This window comes from Indicator indicator, chromosome 14, assembly GCF_027791375.1.
Source record: "Indicator indicator isolate 239-I01 chromosome 14, UM_Iind_1.1, whole genome shotgun sequence".
In the NCBI taxonomy this organism is placed as follows: domain Eukaryota; kingdom Metazoa; phylum Chordata; class Aves; order Piciformes; family Indicatoridae; genus Indicator; species Indicator indicator.
The window spans coordinates 5,263,288-5,285,172 of NC_072023.1; the positions used below are offsets into that span (position 1 = coordinate 5,263,288).

Here is a 21,885-nt window from a genome sequence, read left to right on the forward strand (position 1 = left end):
CAGCCGGGCCTGCTGCTGCCACCCTGCCAGAGCGCAAGATGCCCTCCTGGGGAAACCCTTCCCAGCAACCGGACCGGTGTCCCCTGCCCTTTACCGATCGCAAGCACGCCCTAGAGATAAGAACGCCTGCCCCTGCTGTTTCTTCGGCAGCCGGGAAGGGAAGCAGCGGCCCAGGGAAGCCGTTAGAGGCGCAACGAAGACGCTCCCAAATATGGATCAACCAATCCCACACCGCACTGCATTGGGTTTGGTCGGGTCGGGTCTGGTCCGGTCCGATCCGGCCCGAGAGGTCCCTTCCCGCCCCACCCCTGCCGGCCTTCTCCTATGGCTGCCGCGTGCCTGCCCGCCGGCGCCCAGCAACACGAGCCGCACGTGGAGGGGAGCCAATCAGAAGACAATTGGCGCCTGGCGGCCGCCAATAATTAAACAGAAAAAACGCGGGCAGTAGGCACCAGTAGACAAGGAAGACAGGCAGGCACGCACCGAAGGTGCGCATGTGTCACGGAGGGGACTACCAGTCCCGGTGTGCCTTGAGTTAGACAGAGAGGGCAAGGCACGCTGGGAGCTGTAGTTCGTGTGGCTCGGGGCCGGGCCACTTCGCTTGGGTCTGGACTGCCCCCGCGCCGCTCTTGGGCGGGCGGAGCCACTGGCGCCGCGGGGGCTTCCATGGCGGCGGCAGCGGAGCGGACGGACGAGCTGGTGCGGGAGTATCTTCTCTTCCGCGGCTTCACCGCCGCCCTGAAGCAGCTGGATGCGGAGATCAAGGCGGACCGAGAGAAAGGCTTCCGGGTGAGCGGCGACCGCGTCCCCCTTCCTGGCGGGGCGCTAGGCGCGGGTGCCCCCTGAGGAATACGCGGTCCCCGGGCAGGCCGCGGGCGCCCCTCCGCGCACTGCTCCCGGAGCGGGCCGAGCGGCAGCGGGGCAGCTCTGGGCGCCCCTCGCTTCCCCGCGGAAGCAGCTGTCCTCGGGGGCGGCCACCCCTCTCGCCCCCAAGCTGGGTTGGGCGCCGGGGCCCGGCTGGCCGCGCAGGCGAGACCGGGCAGCATCTCGGGGATGAGGGCCGCCGCCTGGCCCTGCCGCCGTTGATGTACGCGCAGCCTCCTGTCGGGGGTGCCAGGTTGAGCCGATTAAAAGCTTTCGTGCTTAGCTCCGAAGCGGTGTTAGCACTGGGCAGCGGCGGTGGGCGACAGGAGCCGTCCCCTGCTTTGGTTGCCCAGTCAAGGGCCGCGGTTGCCAGCCGGCCGCGCTGCCGGTCCGTGCAGCCCGTCAAAAGCGCTGCCTATGGACCCTGCATCCGACGTGTGAACCACCGGAGGATTCCTGTCGTGCCGAGAGGAGTGGAGAACGCGGGTGTAGAAGAGGGCAGCGGCAGGACAGCCCTTTGTCTGGATGCTTTCTCGTTCATGAGAACATTTTCTCGCGGCTTTACACCTCCGCTCCTTTGTGTTTTAAGCACCAGCTAGGTGCGTGGAAATTTGGCAGAGTTTGCTAGCCTTGAAAATAATAGTTTCAGGCCTTTGTGCGAGCTTCGTGTTTGAGCAGCAATCCTGGGCGCTGAATGTAGTGTTTTGAGCGGGCAGATCTTTCTTTAAGCAGCTTTGTCATTCATAAACATGTTGCTTTTATTTTTCAAACATCAGCAATTAATGTGTAGAGGATGGCAAACAGTTGACTTAATTGGAATTACATTGTCCAAGAGGAAGCTGCTGGGGTCACAGACTTCAGTTTCCTTTAGGAAGCCGCAGAGATAGAGGATGGGTGATGTCTTAAGATGTTAACTGATGATGGGAGAGCAAATCACATTTAAACAACGTTGTTAGTTGCATTTTGTATAGGGTGCAGTTCGTGGTTTTTTTTTTTTTCTCTGTTGCCTGTTGTTGCCATCAGAATTTACTGAAAGAATTGTTTTTTCCATGCCATCATTCTGCATTATTCAGATTGCAGAAATAATTGTCTCCGAAACAAACCTCAACTGCAAACTTTTCTGCCTACCTTGTTGGCAGGTAAAGTTATTAAAGAGAAAGGCACTTAAAAGATTGCAGTGACACAGATTTTTCTTCCTCTTTCTGCTGACTAAACCCATTTTTTTTTCCCTTTTAGTCTAAAAATACTACGATTTCCTGATGCTGCACTTGAGTTGTCAACATTTAAGCAGATTATTCCTGTTTCTCATTATCAACTGACTTCTTTTAAAAATGAAAGGTTTTGCTGTCTTGCAAAAAAAAAAAAACACAAAAAAAACCCCAAAACACAAAAAAAACCCAAAACCCCAAAAAAACGAACTCCACTGCTTTTAGCAAAATGTGAACTTGTAGGCAAAAAATCTCTTTGGCTATGTTCTTTCATGTTTTGCTTTGGTTGTTTTCATTTTGGTTTTGTTTTTTTTTGGTTTTTTTTTTTTTAATTATTTGAAAAGCACTGCAGAGCAGAAAAATGCTAATATAAAATGCAAAGTGTTTCCAAGGTTAAGAAAACAGCTAACGGATGAGTGCTGGATCGTGGTGGTATTTGCACTTCTCAGCAATTAAGTTTGCATTATTTGTACTTCTCAACTTAAAGCTTCTCAACATTAAGTTACAGAACGTCTCCTGTTTTGCCCCCTAGGTGGATAAGATAGTGGACCAGCTGCAACAGTTTGTTCAGAGCTATGATCTGGTAGCCCTGAGGGATTACTGGAGCTACCTGGACCGACGTCTTTTCAGCCGTTTGGAAGATGTGTACCGGCCGACAGTGAACAAGCTCAAAACCAGCTTGTTCCGGTACTACCTCGTCCATACTGTTCAGGTAGTGCTTCATTTGTTTAGCCTTCTGTTGTTAAAAGATCCTACTCTCTGAAACAGGGCCATGAGAGCCACTGGCAGGCTTGGTGGGTAAGAGAAAAAGCAATTCCTGTGTCATGAGTGCAGTAAGGAGTTTGATGCAGACTCACATGGCAAGCAGGATGGGGAAGCTCAGGGGAGAGAGAGATGTGGTGAGCTGGGAGCAAGGCATGCAAACCTGAAGGCAGGTCCCCCTCTGACAGGAAGCTTGAGAAGGGTAGATTTAAACCAGATTTAAAGAAAATTTTCTATTTAGATTTAATGAAGAAATTTAATAAGGATTTAATAAATCTAATGAAGATTTAATAAAGAAATTTGTTACAGTAGGAGTGAGGAGACACTGAAACAGGCTGCCCAGAGAGGTTGTGGATGGGCCCCTCCCTGGAAGTGTTCAAGGCCAGGTTGGATAAGACCTTGAGCAGCCTGGTCTAGTGGAAAGTGTCCCTGCCCATGGTGAGGGGCCTGGAACTAGATGATCTTTAAAGTCCCTTCCAACCCAAATCATTCTGCAATTCAGTCCTGCTCAGTTAGCTTCGGTGCTAGGTGAGATCACAAGGGTTGTAAGCACCTCCTTGTGGAGCATTGTCATGAGAACAGAGAAGGATAAGAAAAGCACTCAACCCAGCCTTCATAAATTGAAGAAGCAGAAAAAAGCCCCAAGCACCTGCATGTAGGAGTAGTAAACTGCTCTGATGCAGAGTGAGAAATGACTGTGGGTAGCAGTGCAGGGAAGGGCCTTACTGCAGTGCTGGGGATCAGTGGGCAGGATTGTCTGTATTCCTTCCACTCTGACCTGCTGGCAAGACTCAGCCTTGGTCCAGGCATCAGTTATTGAAGCACGAAGGGACCTGGAGGGTCCAGAAGAAGAAAAAAAAAAAAGGATGACTTGGAGTTGAATTTCGGTTTATAAGAGAGGGGAGAAGTGGACTTCAAAGCTGTTCAGGAGTGTATTGTGGAGAGGAAATGACTGAATGGTGTTTGTTTGCTTTGAAGTAATATGGAGTAAAGATTATCTTACTGAAATCCTAGGAAAATCGATGGAATGTATTGCAAACAGAATATACAAACACCTGTCAGGAATTCATGTTTGATTTTTTTACCATTTAGAAGCAGTGTTTCCTCCTTGATTCTGTTCCCTGACTGGAAATCTTCAATGATGGGTGTTGGTGGAAGAGTTAAAAAAATCTAATACATATTTCTGGAAATGGGTTGGGTTGGTTTTGGTTTTTTTTTTCATGTTTTGTTTTACCCTGTGCTTACCCTGAAGTCTGAATGGCCTATCTTAATAATGTATTAGATGGAAACCTTTTCAGGCTGTATCTGCTGTAGACTCAAGTAATTTGAAGTATACTTGGGTCCTGTGTACAGATACTCACGTGGTCTAGCTGGAAATTGGTGTGAGTGGTTAAGTTCACTTTGCCTCAGCCTTCAAACAAGACTGTGGTGACTAGAAAGGAGGTCAGATAAGTGTATTTGTGACCTTCTTCTAGGATGTTTGAGATTCCTTTTTTTCCCCTTGAAGATTCTGTTAACTCTAACCACTTGCTCTGTTGGGTGGAAAGTAGTTGTTTGTGTGTCCATAACAGAGAGGAAACAGTCCTAGACCTCATTTGGTAGCATTAATGGGAGGCATGAGCCCTGCTCTTCTTGCTGTCTTTCAGACTGGCCGCAATGACAAGGCACAAGAGTTTTTCCTCAAGCAGGCCTCCGAGCTCCAGAACCAGGTGGAGTGGAAGGATTGGTTTGTCCTGCCCTTCCTCCCTGCCCCAGACTCCAACCCCACCTTTGCCACCTATTTCTCACGCCAGTGGGCAGACACATTTATGGTGTCTCTGCACAACTTCCTGAGCGTCTTATTCCAGTGCATGCATATCCTTTTCTTGGCAAGTAAAAATTACATCTCCCTTGCCCTGGTGTTGTGCTCATTGTTAACAGTGGTGCCAAGAATATAGTAGTGTAGAACTTGCTGCTTTCAGGTGATTGTTTAGAGCCAAGGCTTAATAGGAAGCTGGTGCTTGCCAGAGGATGATGGAATAGTTACTGTTCAATTATCTGATGATATGTTACATTCCCTGGGCACAAACAGTTGTGTTTGTTGATAATGCTGAACTCCTCCACCTCGTCCAGTCCTGCTGTCCCCATCATAAGAAGGACACAGAGCTGTTGGAGCGAGTCCAGAGCAGGGCCACAAAGATGATCCAAGGGCTGGACCGTCTCTGCTATGAGGATAGCCTGAGGGAGCTGGGGTTGTGCAGCCTGAAGAGAAGACTCTGGGGTGATGTTATAGCTGCCTTCCAGTACCTGAAGGGATCCTACTGGAGGGCTGCAGAGGGACTTTTCATAAGGGTGTCTAGCGACAGGACGAGGGGGAATGGTTTTAAGCTTAGGGAGAGTAGGGTTAGACTGCATCACCATAAGAAGTTTTTCAGTATGAAGGTGGTGAAACTGCCCAGAGAGGTTGTGGATGCCTCCTCCCTGGAGCGTTCAAGGCCAGGGAGCAGCCAAGTCAGTTGAGACGTGTCCCTGCCTGTGCCAGTGAAGTTGGAGTAGATGATCTCTTAAGGTCCCTTCCAACCTAAGCCATTCTATGCTAGTGACCAGAAATCTTGTGCATGTCTTGTTCTGAAGTGTTTTTTCTCTTTGCTTGGCATAGTACAAAACAGGCATTCAACCTTGGGTCACAGTCCATAACAGACTCTTCTCTGGGTACACAGGTTCCCAGCATTGCTCACTGTAACAGGGCCATTCAGCACTAGCAGAAGTAGCAGCTTTTGTCCCACACTGTAGAGTTCTGACCTTGTTTGTTTGCTGCTGGGCAGCTTTACACTGCAGCTGGACTACAGCTGACCTTGAACTGTTTCCTTGGTGTGCACTAATGTAGTAACATCTCTTGTCCTTTTGACAAGAGTGCTAAAAGGAAGAACCTAAAGATCCTTGCATAGCCTACATGAAATAGTTTGTGCAATAGTGAAGTGCAAAGTTGGCTTAGGTAGCTAAGTTGTTAGTAGTCTTCAGGTCTCACACATACCTCTTGCTGGTAGCATGGACAAGCCTTGCTGTTTCACAGGCAAATGGCCACTATGGAGTGCTGGCTGTTAGGATTAATCCAGGTGCACACAAATTCTTGCTTTGGTTTTCTTTAATGTTCCTCACCAGTTCCAGTCATCTTGAACTTTGAAGCTGAGTGTCTCAGGAGCAGCCTCATACAAGAAGAAAATGAATCGTTGCGGCATAAGGTCAGACCTGAATTCACTCCTTACTTGCTGACTGGATGAGGCTGTAAGCTTTTGGTTTGTAAAATTGGTTCCATCCATTCAAGAAAGTTGTGGCTGTTCAGTTCAGTGCAGTAATTCCAAGGCCAAATTCTACCAGAAGTCCTTTGTTACTGTGGTTTGTCTTTTCAAATGCCTCCAGTAAACTTAGGGTTGTGATTGTATTGTAAAATGTCTGTTGAGGGTATTACAGTTCCCACTGCTGGAGGTGACTGTCCTGCTCATTGTGCTGTCTGCCAGGGGGCTGCACACTGTGCAAACTGTTCCTGCTACCCTGGGAAGTCAAGGCAAGGTCAAACTAGCATGGCTGACTTTGCGTGGAAACTTGTGAGTAGTTGTCAGTCACTTCCAGATTTTAGCTGATGGAACAATGGAAATGGGCAATAGCTGCTGGCAAAGAGGCAGAAACCTTTACTTGTGAAATAGCCACTTCACCATGGTTGAAGTGCATTTAAAGCTGTTTAGATCTTCTAATGGAAATGTGAATGTCTGTTTCCTAGCTGTAAACCATAAGAAAAGCTAAACAGTTTTGACAAAACATCACCCATCTCCATGTCTTGTTTTTGACAGTATCATCAGCAGATGCTGAGAGAGAGGGGGGTAAGAATATATAACATGGTCAGTCCTTTCCCAGTATAAGTTCCTATCGGAGTGATTTAGGAAATCAACAGCTTAAGAACTTCCTAAACTACAGATCACATGTGGATGATAATGTACAAGTGGGAAGCCTTATTCATGTAAGCAAGTGTAAGCAGCACTTGAGTTTCACTTCCTCAAACATACCAAATAGAAGCCATCTATATACTTCAGCAAAATAAGTTTTTGGGTTTTATCTTCTGCATTATGAAACATGTTGTTTGTTGTGCTTCCTGTTTCAGCTGCTTTAATAGCTGATCAATGCTGTTCATTTGTCCGAAAAATGTTGAAGTAAAATAGAATAATTTCAGAAGAAAAGTGAGATTTGTTGCTGTGTGCTGTATGGAGTTGGTGGATCAGGCAGACTTTGACAAGAAGGTTATGCAAAGGTGGTTGGTGAGAGAGGCAGCAGGTTAAATTGTGTTTTCAAATAGAGCTCTTTCTGGGGCAAATAGGAGAGGTAAAACTAGACTTCCCTTTTTGGAGAACTGCTCAGGTCAGAAAAGGAAGCAGCTCCATATAGAATACATATTTAATAAAACAATGGTTTAAATAAATATTGAATTTGATGACAGTTGAAATTCAGTAGTAGTTGTGATTTCACTGTTGAACCAGTGCAAGTACAGGAATAGCAAGCTGGATTTCTCAAGCTCCTTTTTCTTCTTGTGAGAGAAAAGCTTGAGGAACTCTCCATGTGAAGAGTCACAGGCACAAACCACATCCATCACAGAAAGCTGTACCCTGAGGTTCCTCTCTGCTAAGAGGGAGAAAGAAAAATGTCTTGTTTTCTACAATGTGGAGATAAATATCACTGTCATGCTTGGGAGGGAGCTGAGCAGGGTGTGTAGCTGGATTTCAGGGTGACCTGATGCCATTGCCCTCATTGTACCCTGCCAGCTTCACCAAACCCTTGGCTGTGGGAGGAAGATTACCTTTTAGGCTCAGTGCCCATATATCACTACTGCCAGTCACATGCATTGCCCTGACCTTAAACTGCCTGGATGGAGAGGCTGCTGAGCTCTGCTCTGACCAGCTTTCCTTTCCCAGCATCATTAATGTCCCTACAGCAACAGTCCAAGGAGAGGAGTGAAGGGTTTTAAGTAGGCTCCAGTTTCCTGTCTGTCTAAAGCACTGATTGTTTTGACTGCTCGGGACTAATGTGCTCAGCCACTCCAAGGAGCTTTCTTCCCTCCCCACCCTGCTTGGACTGTTGAAATAAAGAAGTAAACAACTTCAGCAAGGGGGCAGGAGGTGCATCTCAGTGACCTTCTGTTTACTTGGCCCTCTTCTCTTGTTGTAGCTGTTTGCTTTGCAGGCCGAATCCTCCCGCATGAAGAAAGAGGAACTGGAGATGGAACAAGCAGTCATGCATCACAAGTTGCCAGCTTATGTGGCCAACATGGATCGACTAGGGGACTCTGAGCTGTAAGTGCCTGCAGAGAAGGAACTGGGGCCAGGATCTAGTGCTTTTTTTTTGCCTTTTTTTTTTTTTTTTTTAGGGTCAGGAGGTTCCTGAGGGTTATTTCCTTGTTCCCTGCCTTGGGAATCAATGCAGCATGACATCCAGGCAGAAATTCTGTTGACCTGAGTGGGTTTAATGGAAGAATTAGTGATGGGCATCTCTCCTGCCATTCAGGAAAGAGATTCTTGCCAATCAATGAGAGTCTAAGAATGTATGGAAGTGATTCTTCTTTGCTCTCAGCATTACACCAAGGTGTTCTGGGCAGGCAGGGCACTGGTAGCAGTGCAATACTCTGCAGAATTGATCAAATGAAGTGGATTGTCTCAGCTTCAGTTTGCTTTAGTAGCTGCAGTACAGTAGGTAAGTGCCCTGTGTTGTTTTGTAGACACTGTTGTGTGACCCAAAGAGGCCATTGTTAAAGCAGAGATGCTTTCTTGCTTTTACAGTATCAAAGGAAAATGAATTTTTATCTCCTGTGAGGCTCAGTTAGGCACAGAATTCCCCATAAACTTGCTGCAGTTAAAATGTGCTTTTATGGCTATGTCTCTTGTATGCCTGTCTGTGGAAATCGGGCATCATACACAGTGATACAGCTTGTTTAATTGTTATTTAAACTCTTCTTTTTCCCCCAGTACACAGTCATGCAAAGCAAGTCTGTGTGTTTGAACTCATTGTGGTATTGAGAGTTAGTATTTTTTATTTTAATTTTAGCTTGTTTTGTTTAAAAGAACCTGCAAGGAGATGTAGCTTAGCTGCAAGGTAACACTGCTGAGGCTTTGACTTTCTCATGTGCTTCTTTCACTTCTGTTGAGACAGGAGTAGGATTATGAAATTATCCTGCTGACAGTGGCAAATAGCAGTTGTCACACAGACCACATACAAAGTCTTGGGTTTAGTCTAAAAGTTGTCTGATTAAATAGCTCACCAGACACTTAAGTTTCTCCTAACAACTGCTCTGCACAGGATGGGCTACAGAATTTAATTTGAGACTTGGTTTTGCTTTAACCATTCTGTGTGGAAAGCCCTGATGCTCATCTGCACACACTGGGGAGAGTGACATGAAGGATTGGGATAACATGTTCCCATACTCATTTTTGTCCATTTGTATTGGAAGGACTTGCCTTGGAAGTGGCATTTCTTGTACATGCAACTTGTCTCTTTCTCTGAGAGCCAGTTCTGCCTGCTTTTTCTGTGTCTCTGCTCAACCCAAGGCCCAGCTTTGTTAGAGCAGGGGATAGACACAGTAAATATTATTGTATTCACTCTCCCCTTGGTGCTGCTTTTCCCTCAGAGGAAGCTGTAGCAGAGTGAGACCAGACAGTTATGTTTTGGGAAGCAGCAGCTGCTCTTGGCACTGTGGGCTGAGAAAGGAGGTATATGTAGTCATAGGAGTGGACCTAAGCTTATTTTCCTTTGGGTCCAGTTTGTGGTATATGGAGGGCCTGTGCTTTAAAACTGCTGAATGTCAAAGAGTGTTCCCTGAAACACTGAATACTAAATGCCTCTCAAAGTAGGTTTGTTTTATGCTTTGAATTGGGAGTCCCATCTGAATGGGTTCTTTGGAAATCTGGATTCCCCTGCCTTTCCCTTAGGGTCTTTCTAAACTGAGTGGAAGGAATTTTAGGTGGCCCCACTAGGCAATTCTGCAACAGTTGAGCCCACTGAGACAGTGGCATTTCTGACAAGTGAGCTTTGGTTACAGTAATTATATATACAGCAATTAGAATGATGTGTTCCAGGCACTAAAAGGGTGTTTTAAAGGAGTTTTTTCATGCATTGTGGCCCATCAGCTTGGGAAGGACTATCTGCCCTCCAGAGGTTCAAACAGCTGGCACTTTCTTAGGTGGTCTTTGATGAGGTTGTCTGGCTACACATTCATATTCTGTTTGGTGTTTTTTTTTTGCTTGCTTTGTTTTCTTAATCAGTGATATGACCTGCAGCCAGAGGAGTGCTGCACATTCTCTTCAGTCCCGGGGAGGCTTTCTGTCTTCTTTTCTCTTACAAAGTAAAAAGGGCCCTGCCAGACCAGCCCATCCAAGTGGGGCTTCTCCAACTCAGACTGGCAGTATGCTGCTAGGGAAGAAAGAACCAACAAACCACCAGGTAACTCTTAACTCTGTTCCTTGAAAGGTGCTCAGTATCCCAGGAGTTAGCTTGCAGCACATCACTGCTCCAAGTTTTTGCTTCCACCTGAAAAAAAACAAAACAAAAAACCCCAAAAAACCAAAATCCCTTTCCCTCCTTGCCAAGTGTCTGCTGGGCCAGAATGCAGCACGAGGACAGCTTCTGTTGTCTGGTGCTTGCAGCTGCTTGGTTTCTTTTCTTCCTCTTTTGCACTTGGTTCTGCAGCCTAGCACAGTGTAACTTAGCCAAACCATTCCTCTGCCTTCCAGAGTGCCAAAGGAAAAGAAGGAGCAGTGAGCTGTAAGGATGGGAAGAGCCATTACAGTGGGCTAGGAGCAGGCGAGTCCAGCTTCCTGCAGCAGCGGCAGAAGCGCTTGCAAGAGCATGGGAAGGAAAGGAAGGAGCTGCTGTCGAAAGGGACCTCCCAGGTACCAGGCAACACTGCAAGGCTGGCAAGCTGAGGGCTGCTGGTTTTGTAGTTAGTTGTGCAAGTGCCCTGTGAAGATTCTGAATTGCTGCTCAGATCTAACTGTATCAAAGGTTAATCTCTGTAGTTAATCAGCTCCTTCCATACTTGGTGTATTTCTGTGTCCCTGGAAGGGAGTCAGTATTGGCATTTCAGATGGGAGAAGAGTTATCCTTTGTCATGGTGGTCTTGTCACCAGCCTGGTCCTGGGGGGAGGGTATGTTTCATTCACAGAATTGTTCTGGTTGGAAAAGATTGAGTCCAGCCATCACCTGAACACCACCATGGCCATTAAATCATGTCTCAAAGTGCCTTGTCCACATGATTCCTGGACACCTCCAGGGATGGTGACTCCACCATCTCCCTGGGCAACCTATTCCAATGCCTGACTGCTCTTTAGGTTAGATATTAGGAAACAATTCCTTCTAAACCTCCCTTGGCACAATTTCAGGCCATTTCCTCTCATCCCATCACCTAGAGAGAAGGAACTGACCCCCACCTCACTGCAACCTCCTTTTAGGTTGCCATGAGGTCTCCCCTCAGCCTCCTTAATGATTATGTTCAAATACTTTGTTACAATCCCCATTCCTTAGTGGTCGTGGGCACCCATCCTGCCCAAGCAAATTTTTTCCTATGGGTTCTTGTGCTGGTATGTGCTGGCTCCATGTGGGACAGATAAAAATCAGTAGAAAGTTTTCCTGGAGAGGGCTGGAAATATCCTTCTAGCAATGTTTGCTTCTTGAAGTTTTTGGGGGGTTTTTTGGTTGTGTGGGGTTTTTTTTGTTTTTTTTTTTTTTTGCACTGTATGTTTCAGCTTTGCCAGGGGCTGTGCCCTGCTTGCTAATCTAATGAAATAATAAAACTCCTGAATTTTACCTGTTTGTTAAGCAGACTGCTTCTGTTCACCTGTGTGTTGTCTGACTTTCAGCAGCCATGTGGTCAGAGGAGACAGAACACAGGAGAAATGATGACAGCGTCTCAGCTGTGTTTATTTTGGCTGTGTGAGACACTGCCCTGGGGGAGAGACAGTGCTGAGGCACTTACCTGTTGGCCAGTATGTGTGGGAACACTGCCTTGGAGAGTTGTTACTCCACCACTGAGCATTCAGGGCTATGAGAGAACTTCTTCTTTGTGGCTTATCTAAAACATTGTGTTTAAATATCGGTCAGGAAATCGCAAAGCCCAGTTTCCTAATAAGTAGCCTTTGACTCTCCTGTGGTGTTTCAGGCTAAGGCAGTGTTTTCCTGGCCTGGGGGAAACTGATCACAGAATCACAGAGTGTTAGGGGCTGGAAGGGACCTTGAAAGATCATCCAGTCCAACCCCCCTGCCAGAACAGGATCACCTAGAGTAGGACACACAAGAACTCTTCCAGGTGGGTATTGAATGTCTGCAGAAAAGGAGACCACAACCTCTCTTGGTAGCCTAATTCCAAGGCCTCACAGTGAAAGTTTTTCAGTATGGTAATATGCAACCTCCTCTGCTCCAGCTTGCACCCATTGCCCCTTGTCCTATCATTGGGAATCTGAGAAGAGCCTGGCTCTCTCCTCCTGACACTGCCCTTCACATCTTTCATCGACATTCATGAGGTCACCCCTCAGTCTCCTCCAAGCTAAAGAGCCCCAGCTCCCTCAGCCTTTCCTCGGAAGGGAGAGGTTTCCACTTCATCATCTTTGTGGCTCTGTATCGGAGCCTTCCAGGCAATTTCCCCGAGCTCTTTCTTGTACTGAGGGGCCCAGAAGTGGACTTAATATTCCAGAGAAGGCTTCACCAGAGCAGAGTAGAGGGGGAGGAGAACTTCTCTGGATGTAGTAGCCACACCCCTTCTAATACACCCCAGGATGTCATTGGCCTTGCTGGTGACCAGGGCACACTGCTGGCTTGTGGTCGTCCTGTTGTCCACCAGGACTCCAAGGTCCTTTGCCCCAGAGCTGCTGATGCTATTCAGCTTTCTATTCTCAACATGTGAGCAGAAAGGAAACTGAAAGGTGACACTTTCCTTCACGAGTGCTATTTATTGGCTGTTGCCTCCCCACACGAACACAGAGAGAGGCATTCTTGACTTTATTTCCTAATCTTTCCCGTTTTTATGATTTCAGCCTGTGTGAGTGTGCAGTGACCCATTGCTCAAGATGTGACTCTACTATAAGTCAAGGATCTCTTAGGGAGCAGGGAGTCAAAGCCATCAATGCTAGGACCATTTTGGGGCATCTCATCTCCAGAGGATGGTTGAGCAAAGGAATGCTTGCAGGTGTTTTACTGACTTGTGTACTGCATCTGTTTCTTGTTCAGCTTCTGGTGGCAAGGGAAGACTAAGCTGCTTTCAAGCACTTGTGTGCTGCAGTGCAGATCTTGTCTCATTCAGATACCTTCAGCTGTTAAAACTCCCATTTGTTCTGTCTGCCCTCTCAAATCAGGTTTTGAGCTTTTTTGACTGGTGTCAAGCCTACTGTTGCCATCAGTCCCTTGGCTGCAGTGGTTGTCCCACTGCACACAGGTTAAAGCCTTGGCAGACAAGGACAATCTACGTTGGGGCTCATCATCCAACAAGAATTTTGTGCAGGTTTACTGAATTGCATATTATGCAGACTTAGTTTCTATTGCTGAATGCAAGAATCTTGATTTGCTTCTGAATTTATGCTATAATGGCATCAAAATGAGCCTCTGATAGCAGCTGAGGCAAACAGATGTTGTGGTTCCTTTAATTCTCACAGCAAAGTGTATGGAGGGGGCACGTGGAAGGGGATATAAGAGGCTCTGCAACACTCTATGCTTGTGCTTAGAAAGGTCCCTGGCAGAGGGAGTGTTGAGCTGACAATGCTTCTGTTTCCACCCAGCTTCTTGGTCTTTCCTCCCAGCAGGCTGGGGTGGTTAAAGAGCTTGATCTGGAGCTTGTATTTCACATAGGATTTCTTCCTTCAGGGCCAGAATGCTGAGAAGAAAACTGATGCTAGCACAGCTGAGACAGAGCTGTGCTCAGAGCTGCCCACTGAGCAAACAGAGACTACAACCAGAACAGCTGCCAACAGCACTGACGCCATGGGGGTCCGTCAGGAGCAGCCTTTCATTGTCCTGAGCCAAGAGGACTATGGGGAGCACCATTCATCCATCATGTACTGCAGGTAAAGGACTGCCAGAAGAGTTGGTGTGACTGAAAACAGCCTGCAGCTTGTTCAGTAAGAATGGGCAGAGATTCTTGTGAGTGGGAGGTGGCAGCCAGAGAGAAACTCCCTGGGACAGCAGGATGGTATCCCTTCAGGGCATTGTGCTTTGCACATGGAGCTCAGTGAGCTTCATTGTGCCAGTAGTTGTGGACTGAAGAGAAAGTGGTGCAAGGAAGTTCTGATTCCTGCAGAAGGAATTAGCATGTGGCCAGGGGAGGAAGGATGCTTAGGATATCTAATGTCCAGTTTTGGGCTCCCCAGTTCAAGAGAGACAGAGACCTGCTGGAGAGAAGCCAGCAGAGAGCCACGAGGATGATTAGTGGACTTGAACATCTCCCCTGTGAAGAGAGACTGAGAGCCCTGGGGCTGTTCAGTCTTGAGAAGACTGAGGGGAGATCTCATCATTGCCTATAAATATCTGAGGGGTGGGTGTCAAGTGGAGAGGGCCAGGCTTTTTTTGGGGGTGTGCACTAATGAAACAAGAAACACCAGGTACAGGTTTGAACATTGAAGATTTCACCTCAACATGAGGAGAAACTTCTTTACAGTGAGGGTGCTGGAGCACTGGAACAAGCTGCCTAGAGAGGTTGTGGAGTCTCCTTCTCTGGAGACTTTCAAAACCCACCTGGATGCATTCCTGTTTGGACTACCCTGCTTTGGCAGGGGGATTGGACTGGATGATCTCTTCCAACCTCTAATGTACTGTGATACTGTGATCTACTTGCATCCCAGAACTCTGTGGAGAAAAGTATCCAATTGGTTTCCTTCTGCACTTAGGGTTGATTGTTCTGGACGGAGGGTGGCCAGTTTGGATGTGGATGGGGTCATCAAAGTCTGGTCTTTTAACCCCATAATGCAAACTAAGGCCTCATCCATTTCCAAATCTCCATTGCTGTCTCTGGAATGGGCGACCAAGCGTGATAGGCTGGTGAGTAGTCTGCCTGTGGAGGCTTCAGAGTCACAGCAGATGGTCTGGGGCTGTACTGCTGCCTGTGGCACATTGTCTTCTAGACAGCTACATTGCAGATAAGATCAGGGCAACAGTTTCTACTTTAGTGGGACATGGGCAGCTGAAGCCTCTAGGGTCCAAGGAAAACTAAGAGTGGCAAAGTGTGCTGTACATGGTATTGAGCAAGAAATTCACCAGTGGTTGCCCTGAAACACAAGTCCCCATGCTGTAGTGTGGGCAAGGCTGGAGGACAGAGGTAGCTCCTTTTAAGAGAAGTGCTCCTCTTCAGGCAGAGCAGGCAGCCACTTGTGAAGGCAGGCAGAGGCACAAGAGCCCATGGGAACCCTGCAGCAGGGAGCTGTGGAGCTTTACTTGCACTCTGAGCCGGAGGGAGGAAAAAGAGAGCAGGGATGTGGTGTTGGCGTTCTAGTTACGCAGGTGTGAAAAGGGCTCCATGACCACTTTTACACTGGTACTTCATGAGCTGGGGGTAGGTGTGTGCTTAAGGGGCTCGAGGCTTGGTTAAATACAACAGTTTAAATGTTTCCTGTAGCGCTTTTCTCTAGCTCTGTTAGTAGAGAGGAGCCTTAAATTACACACAGTTGTTCCGAGGTTTCTTCTGCTTTGTGGAGCTCGTTTCCTGCTTGCTGATAGATTCTTCTTTCTGAACCATATGGGGATTCAGCAGTAAATCAGGTGCTGAAGTGAGAAGAATCTGGCTTGCTTTTTTGGTTTTCTTTAAGAATATGTCCCTCCATGGTTTTACTCTTGATTGTGGCATCACTGCTAAAGCGTGTGTGAGCCCTTGTGAATGATTTCATTTCCCCCCTGGAGGAGAGGAGGTGGTGTCTGCTTGGTTTTGTCTTAGATTGTTAAATCTGTGTTCCTCTTTCCTTGCTCCCCTAGATAGTGAAACTCTACATATGTTTTGCATCCTATAATATTGAGCCATACTCTAGACAGTTGCTTTTACTCCACCTTGGTGCCCACCAGATCTTTTTCTCAGTGGAAAGCAGTGCTTTTACCCTGACATCCCTAGCTCTGGGGCAGTCCTACTCAGTGTCACATGCACAGAAGGACAGGCTTTACCCTAGTGGAGTGATGTTTAATAAAATGGTGTTAGTGGTTGTTGGAGAGCATTGTTGTATTCCTCACTCACACTGCTTCCATTTTCTCCTTGCTGGTTTCAAGCTCTTGCTTGGCAGTGGGGTCGGGACGGTTCGTCTCTATGACACAGAAGCAAAGAAGAATCTCTGTGAAATCAGCATTGATGAAGACATGCCCAGGTAACTGTGGAATCTTGATTTTTATATGTAGATACTGGGTTTGTGAAAAGGTAGGTCAAGTCTCAATGTTCCTGCTGTTTTCCTGCAGCGGCAGGACCATCTAGCCTTCATCCAAGAGGCCAGTCCTTGTCTGAGCAGTGTAAAACTGCTGAGTTCAATGAGACCTTTAAAATCCTGCTCTCCTTTCCAGTGCACCCTGTCTTGCAGGGTCTTAATGGGATTGCTCATAGCTGAGTGTTGTGCTTGAGGCAGCTGCTGGAGAGAGACTGTTTGCTGTGTTTCAGGATCCTCTCGCTTGCCTGCAGCCCAAGTGGTGCCTCCTTTGTCTGTTCTGCAGCAGCCCAGAGCCCCATCTCCCACATGGACTTTTCAGCAGTAGGCTCTGGTGGCAAAAGCATGAACCAAGTTCCTGGGAAACTGCTACTGTGGGACACTAAAACAATGAAGCAGCAGGTACTTGCTGGGTTTATTTCCTTCTTTCTGAGAATGAGTATCTTCTGTTTCAGTGGGAGTTGGGCTCCTTGATCTCTGGAGGTCCCTTCCAACCCTAACACCCTGTGATCTTGTGAAGGTGTGGGAGCCCTCTTCCTAAGATATGCTGAATTTCTTTTCCATCCCCTTCTTGTTCCTCCTTTCACTTGTATCCCATGAGGGTAAAAAGGAACAGTTAAGTAGCTGCTGGGTTTGGGTGGGTGGGGTATTTCTGGTTGAGGTTTTTTTATAAGTGCATGGCCTTGTTTCTGTCCTGCCTGTGCAGTTTGTGACTGGGAATGTCCTAAGTGGACTGAAGGATGTTTTGTTGAGGCTTTCTCCAGCTGAACTGTAGTCAAGAATTTGCTTTATCCTCCCTGGTGAAGTGCTTCTTTCAGAGCTTTCATCTCATGTCATCTTCTCCATTGCTTCAGATTAGAGAGGTCAGATTCTGTCAGGGAATCCTCATCCCATCCCTCACCTTTGCCCTTAAGAATTGCTGTCCCTGTCATGGAGGAGAAAGCAACATACTCAAGCTAATGCCCTGTCAGGAGGTGTTTTTGCAGCCAAGAAAGCTGTGGCTTGGCTGAGGTGAATTGTTGATTTAGCGTCACAGTAGCAGCCAGCTTTCGAGTTTGTAGCCATGAGAGCTGCTGCTACTGGAGGAATTCTTGCTGCTGGGTGATGTCTTTCCTCCCCTCCCTGGAGATCAGCTCCTCAGCACCCCCAGCTCTCAGCATTAACGCAGAGTTTCCTTTCCAGCTGCAGTTCTCCCTGGAGCCTGAGCCCATTGCTGTTAACTGCACAGCTTTCAACCACAACGGCAACCTGCTGGTCACGGGGGCTGCAGATGGCATTGTTCGTCTCTTCGGTAGGGTGGGAAAGCACCTGGGGGACTGTTGCCAGCCAGCTGAATGTGAGCCTGCAGCGTGCCAGGGTTGCCAAGAAGTCCAGTAGCATCCTGGCATGTATCAGAAATGGTGTGGCCAGCAGGACATGGGAAGTGATTGCCCTCCTGTACGTGGCAGTAGCCAGGCTGCAGCTTGAATACTGGGTTGAATTTTGGACCACTCACTGCAGTACAGACATTGAGTTACTCGAGTGTGTCCAGAGAAGGGCAAGGAAGCTGGCAGTGGGGCTAGAGAACAAGTCCTGTGAGGAATGGCTGAGGGAGCTGGGCCTGTTTAGTCAGGAGAGAAGGAGTCTGAGGGGAGTCCTTATACCTTAAAGCAAGTTGCAGTGATAGGACAAGGGGAAATGGCTTCCAATTGCACTAGGGGAAGCTTGAGGGGGGTATTTAGGAAGGGTTCCTTCACTGAATGTGCTCCCAAGCACTGGAAGAGGCTGCCCAGGGAGGTGGTTGAGTCACCAACCCTGGACATACTTAGAAGAGGTGTAGTGTGGTAGACAGGGACAGGTTGTAGTGGTGGACTTGGTGGTGTTAATGGTTGTACCTGATGACTTCAAGGTCTTTACCAAGCTAAATGATGTTGTCCTCTTCAGGCTGTCCTTGTGAGGGAGGCAGTTTAGACCTCCCTATTTTGTGAATGAGGGATCTCCCTCTGGCCTGGACAGGGAGGTGGAGGCTGCAGTCAGATGGTCTGAGAAGACAGCTGCCAGCAGTTGTTTGGACGGACTGGGTAGCAAGAGGAGGAGAAGAAGAAAGGTGGCTGTGGGGCCTGGTTGCAGAGTGCCTGCAATTGGCAGAGAGCATGTAAGCAGCCCTGTAAAGCTGAAGGAAGAGGTGACTTACTGAGAGGCAGTGATTTTTGTGGCCAGTGTAAAAGCCCCACATACTGGAGAGTAAGCAGAGGGTGCTGAGATTGGGTTGGGCTTGTCCAGGCTGGTTTAGAGGGCTGGGATGGAGACCTTCTGAAGACAAAGGGCCTTCAGCTCTGTGTGAGTACCTGTTCAGTGCTGGTTCTCTCCTCAGATATGCAGCAGCACGAGTGTGCCATGAGCTGGAAGGCTCATGATGGGGAAGTCTACTCCGTTGAGTTCAGCTATGATGAGAACACAGTCTACAGCATAGGTGGGGATGGCAAGGTAAGCTCTGGCTGACCTTGTGTTGCTGAAAATCTGCTTTGAAGGTGGGTGTGGCCCTGGTTTAGACAGCCTGTTCTAACAAAACTCACTCCCATGGATGGGAGTGATCTCCAGACAAGAGAGATAAGAAACCAAAAGCCCTGTGGGATTGAGATAAGGAGAGTTTATTGAAAAACAACACAATGTACAACACCTTGTGAATGAGCAAAACAAGCCAAGAGAGCAGAAGACAATCAGCAAACAAACCAGCAAGTGGAAAAGGGCAGCATCCAAGCAAAGTGAAAGAGACAAACACCCCAAACCAGAAACTGGAAGAAAGCCCCCCCTGAGCTGAACTCCACCCCTCAACATCCTTTGCTGCAGCCCTCCCTCCTGTTACGAAGCTGGCATGACCAGCATGGTATCAAATAATCATCAGCAGATTGCACAGGCTGTCCTAACTGGTCCCTCCCAACCTAAACCAGGACAGGTGTTTGTGTTATTTTAGCCTTGCTTCATCATTTTCAGCCAGAACAAGGCCATGTTATCTATACAAGGCTTCCTCAGTTCTCTTGCAGGCCAGCTTTGGGGGTCTCCATTTAACACAAAAACCTGCTGATTGTAAATGACCTGGGCCCTGAAGCCACTCAATCAGCTTGCAGTAAGCCAGGTGGCTTTCCCACAGGTGGGGAGAGCAGTAAAAATACCAAGATCCTGCCTGTGATGTGGAAAGACACATAGGCAGCAGTGCTCGTGGAAGGTTGGCACTCTTGGAGGCTTTGCAGCCTGTGTTTTGAAAACACAGGCACTCAGAGGAGTCAGATTGCCATCTTCTGTTTGTGAGGAGTCACTTCACCTTCCTCCCAGTCCTATTAACCCGGGGGTTTTGTCATGTTCTTGTCCTTCCAGTTTATTCAGTGGAACATTCACAAAAGTGGCTTGAAGGTGTCCGAGTACGACCTCCCCAGCGAAGCCACAGGTCCTTTTGTTCTGTCTGGGTACAGTGGCTACAAGCAAGTCCAGTTCCCAAGAGGAAGGCTTTTTGCTTTTGACTCTGAGGGCAACTATATGGTGACATGTTCTTCTACTGGGGGAGTCATTTTTAAGGTAAGTCTGAAGTACTCTTAATGCTTCCATACAGGCTCTTGTGACAAGACTGCAGTAGCAGCCGCTGGAAATTGTGAAGCAGCAGCTGCCCTCTGAGGAAGCTGATGCTCAGTTTCATGCAGTGTGCATTTTAGCAGTGCCTGCTGCTTAGCAAGTGTTTGAACCCTCTGTTAGCAGTTGGCCCTCTTGCATGTAGCTGGAGTATGCATGCTGCTACCTCTCAAAGCTTACCTGCAGCTTAGTGTCCAGCACGAAGTTCAAGGTTAATGTTTTTTTAATGTATCGATGCATGTCAGTGCAGTGCAAAACGTGTGGCTGGTGCCTGGTGCTTGTCTTTAACCTGCCTTGGGTGCTTGCTGATGCTGTGTCAGCCTCAGCCTGATTCTCTCTTCCTATTGTATGCTGCAATGAAGGAGAAGGCTGAACAGTTCCAAGTATGCAAATGGCTGTGCCACAGTAACAAGAGGTTGCTGGTGGCATATCCCTCACTTGCCTCCTCTTGGGTCAATACCCATCACTGGAAAGCACTGCCAGGCAGATTAGATGGAATTTTTACTTTGCAGCTGGGGCATTCAGGAGCAGCCACACTAACAGGAGCTATAGCTTAGGCTTATTTGCTGGTCATCAGCCCATACTCTTAACCTGCCTTGTTCAGTTGCTGCAGCTCAGCTGAGGGCAGCAGACTGCAAATTTGCTTCTCCATGTGTGCAGAAGCAAAGTTGTGAAGATCTCAACATTCTGCTTCATTATGTATGCTGATAGGGATATGGAGGGTGTGGCAGGCTTTGGCCTGGGTGCACTGCACCCAGGTGCTTCTAGCAGTGGGTGCTCTGCCTCTGCTCCAGAAACTTGCCCCCTTGAAATGTTAACTTTCTCTCTTGTAGTTAAACGGTGAGGACAAGGTGCTGGAGAGCTGCCTTGCCCTGGGAGGACACCGAGCTCCTGTTGTTACAGTGGACTGGAGTACAGCCATGGACTGTGGGACCTGCCTCACTGCCTCCATGGATGGGAAGATTAAATTAACAACTTTACTGGCTCAAAAGTCTTAACATGGACAGTGCTGAGGGGAAAAAGCAAGAGCCCACAGCCCTTCTTCTCACTGCAGCTTTTTGGATTTGCTAAATACACTTGCCAAACTACTGTGCCATTAATGGGATGCCAGTATGGGAGCAGAGCAGTGGCAGCACTGGAAAGTAAGTTCCCACTGACCCATTGTGGCAGCTGGCCTCCCTCCACCAGGGAGCCTTGGGGAGCACGTGGAGAGAAGGCTGCTGGGATCGTGTCAGGGCTTCTGCTCAGGGCACCTGAGGCTGGAGCAAGCATGCATGAGGCACCACAGTGCATGGTGATCAGATGGATCAGGCTGGAAAGGCAGTGCAAAACTAGAGTATTCTTTGGGTAGAGCCTTTCCCTGCCTCTTTCCCTGCCTCTTTCCCTGCCTCTTTCCCTGCCTCTTTCCCTGCCTCTTTCCCTGCCTCTTTCCCTGCCTCTTTCCCTGCCTCTTTCCCTGCCTCTTTCCCTGCCTCTTTCCCTTGGGGAAAAGGTGTTTGGAGTCTTTCCGATAAAAATAAAACATTTCCTTGCACTTGAGGGCTGTGCTCTGTTCAGTTCTTGCTGAAAAATGTGAAAGGTGGCTGGGGAAGTGATGTGCCAATAAGTCTGCTGCATGGAGACTTGTGCTTCCACCAGCTGCTTCTGGCAGCTTTCTTCTTTTCCTGTGTTTTTTTTTCTTTTTTGTCTTTTCCCCCCATTCTTTTTTTTCTTTCTTTTACCTTTGCTTTCTCTTTTATTTTACTTAGTCTTTCTCTTTGTCTTTTTCACTTTCTTTTTCCTTTGTAGTCTCTTTTGTTCTCTTTTTTCTTTTCCTGTCTCTTACACTTTTTTCTTTTACTTTCTCTTTTGCTTTCTCTTTTTCCTTTTATGTTGTCTTTCTCTTTCTTCTTAATTTTACTTGGGCTTTTTTTCTTCTCTTCTTCCTTTTCTTTTCCCTTTTTTTTTTTACTTTTTTAACTTTTTTTTGCCTTTATCTTTCTTTTTTCTTTGTCTTTTTCAATATACTTTTCTTTTGCCTTCTTATTCTGAGCCTTTCCCTTTTGAGACTTTTC

General features: G+C 47.5%; 1 protein-coding gene across 1 annotated transcript; it reads left to right on the forward strand.

The window, feature by feature from the left end:
- Positions 1-666: 666 nt before the first annotated feature.
- On the forward strand, positions 667-20,952 carry WDR91 (WD repeat domain 91). The gene is made up of 15 exons (XM_054386777.1): positions 667-789; positions 2,605-2,784; positions 4,481-4,688; positions 5,973-6,055; positions 8,028-8,152; positions 10,196-10,292; positions 10,583-10,741; positions 13,707-13,900; positions 14,720-14,870; positions 16,083-16,177; positions 16,462-16,630; positions 17,411-17,519; positions 18,582-18,694; positions 19,583-19,780; positions 20,665-20,952. Exons 1-15 carry the CDS (start codon positions 667-669, stop codon positions 20,827-20,829), a joined length of 2,169 nt encoding a protein of 722 aa, XP_054242752.1. The 3' UTR covers positions 20,830-20,952.
- Positions 20,953-21,885: the final 933 nt, after the last annotated feature.

Excerpts from the sequence above, each read along its gene's own strand:
- WDR91 (XM_054386777.1), top strand. The coding sequence starts at position 667 with ATGGCGGCGGCAGCGGAGCGGACGGACGAGCTGGTGCGGGAGTATCTT. Across the intron at positions 8,153-10,195 it reads CGACTAGGGGACTCTGAGCT|TAAAAAGGGCCCTGCCAGAC; the intron begins GTAAGTGCCTGC and ends TCTCTTACAAAG. Across the intron at positions 10,293-10,582 it reads AAGAACCAACAAACCACCAG|AGTGCCAAAGGAAAAGAAGG; the intron begins GTAACTCTTAAC and ends TCTGCCTTCCAG.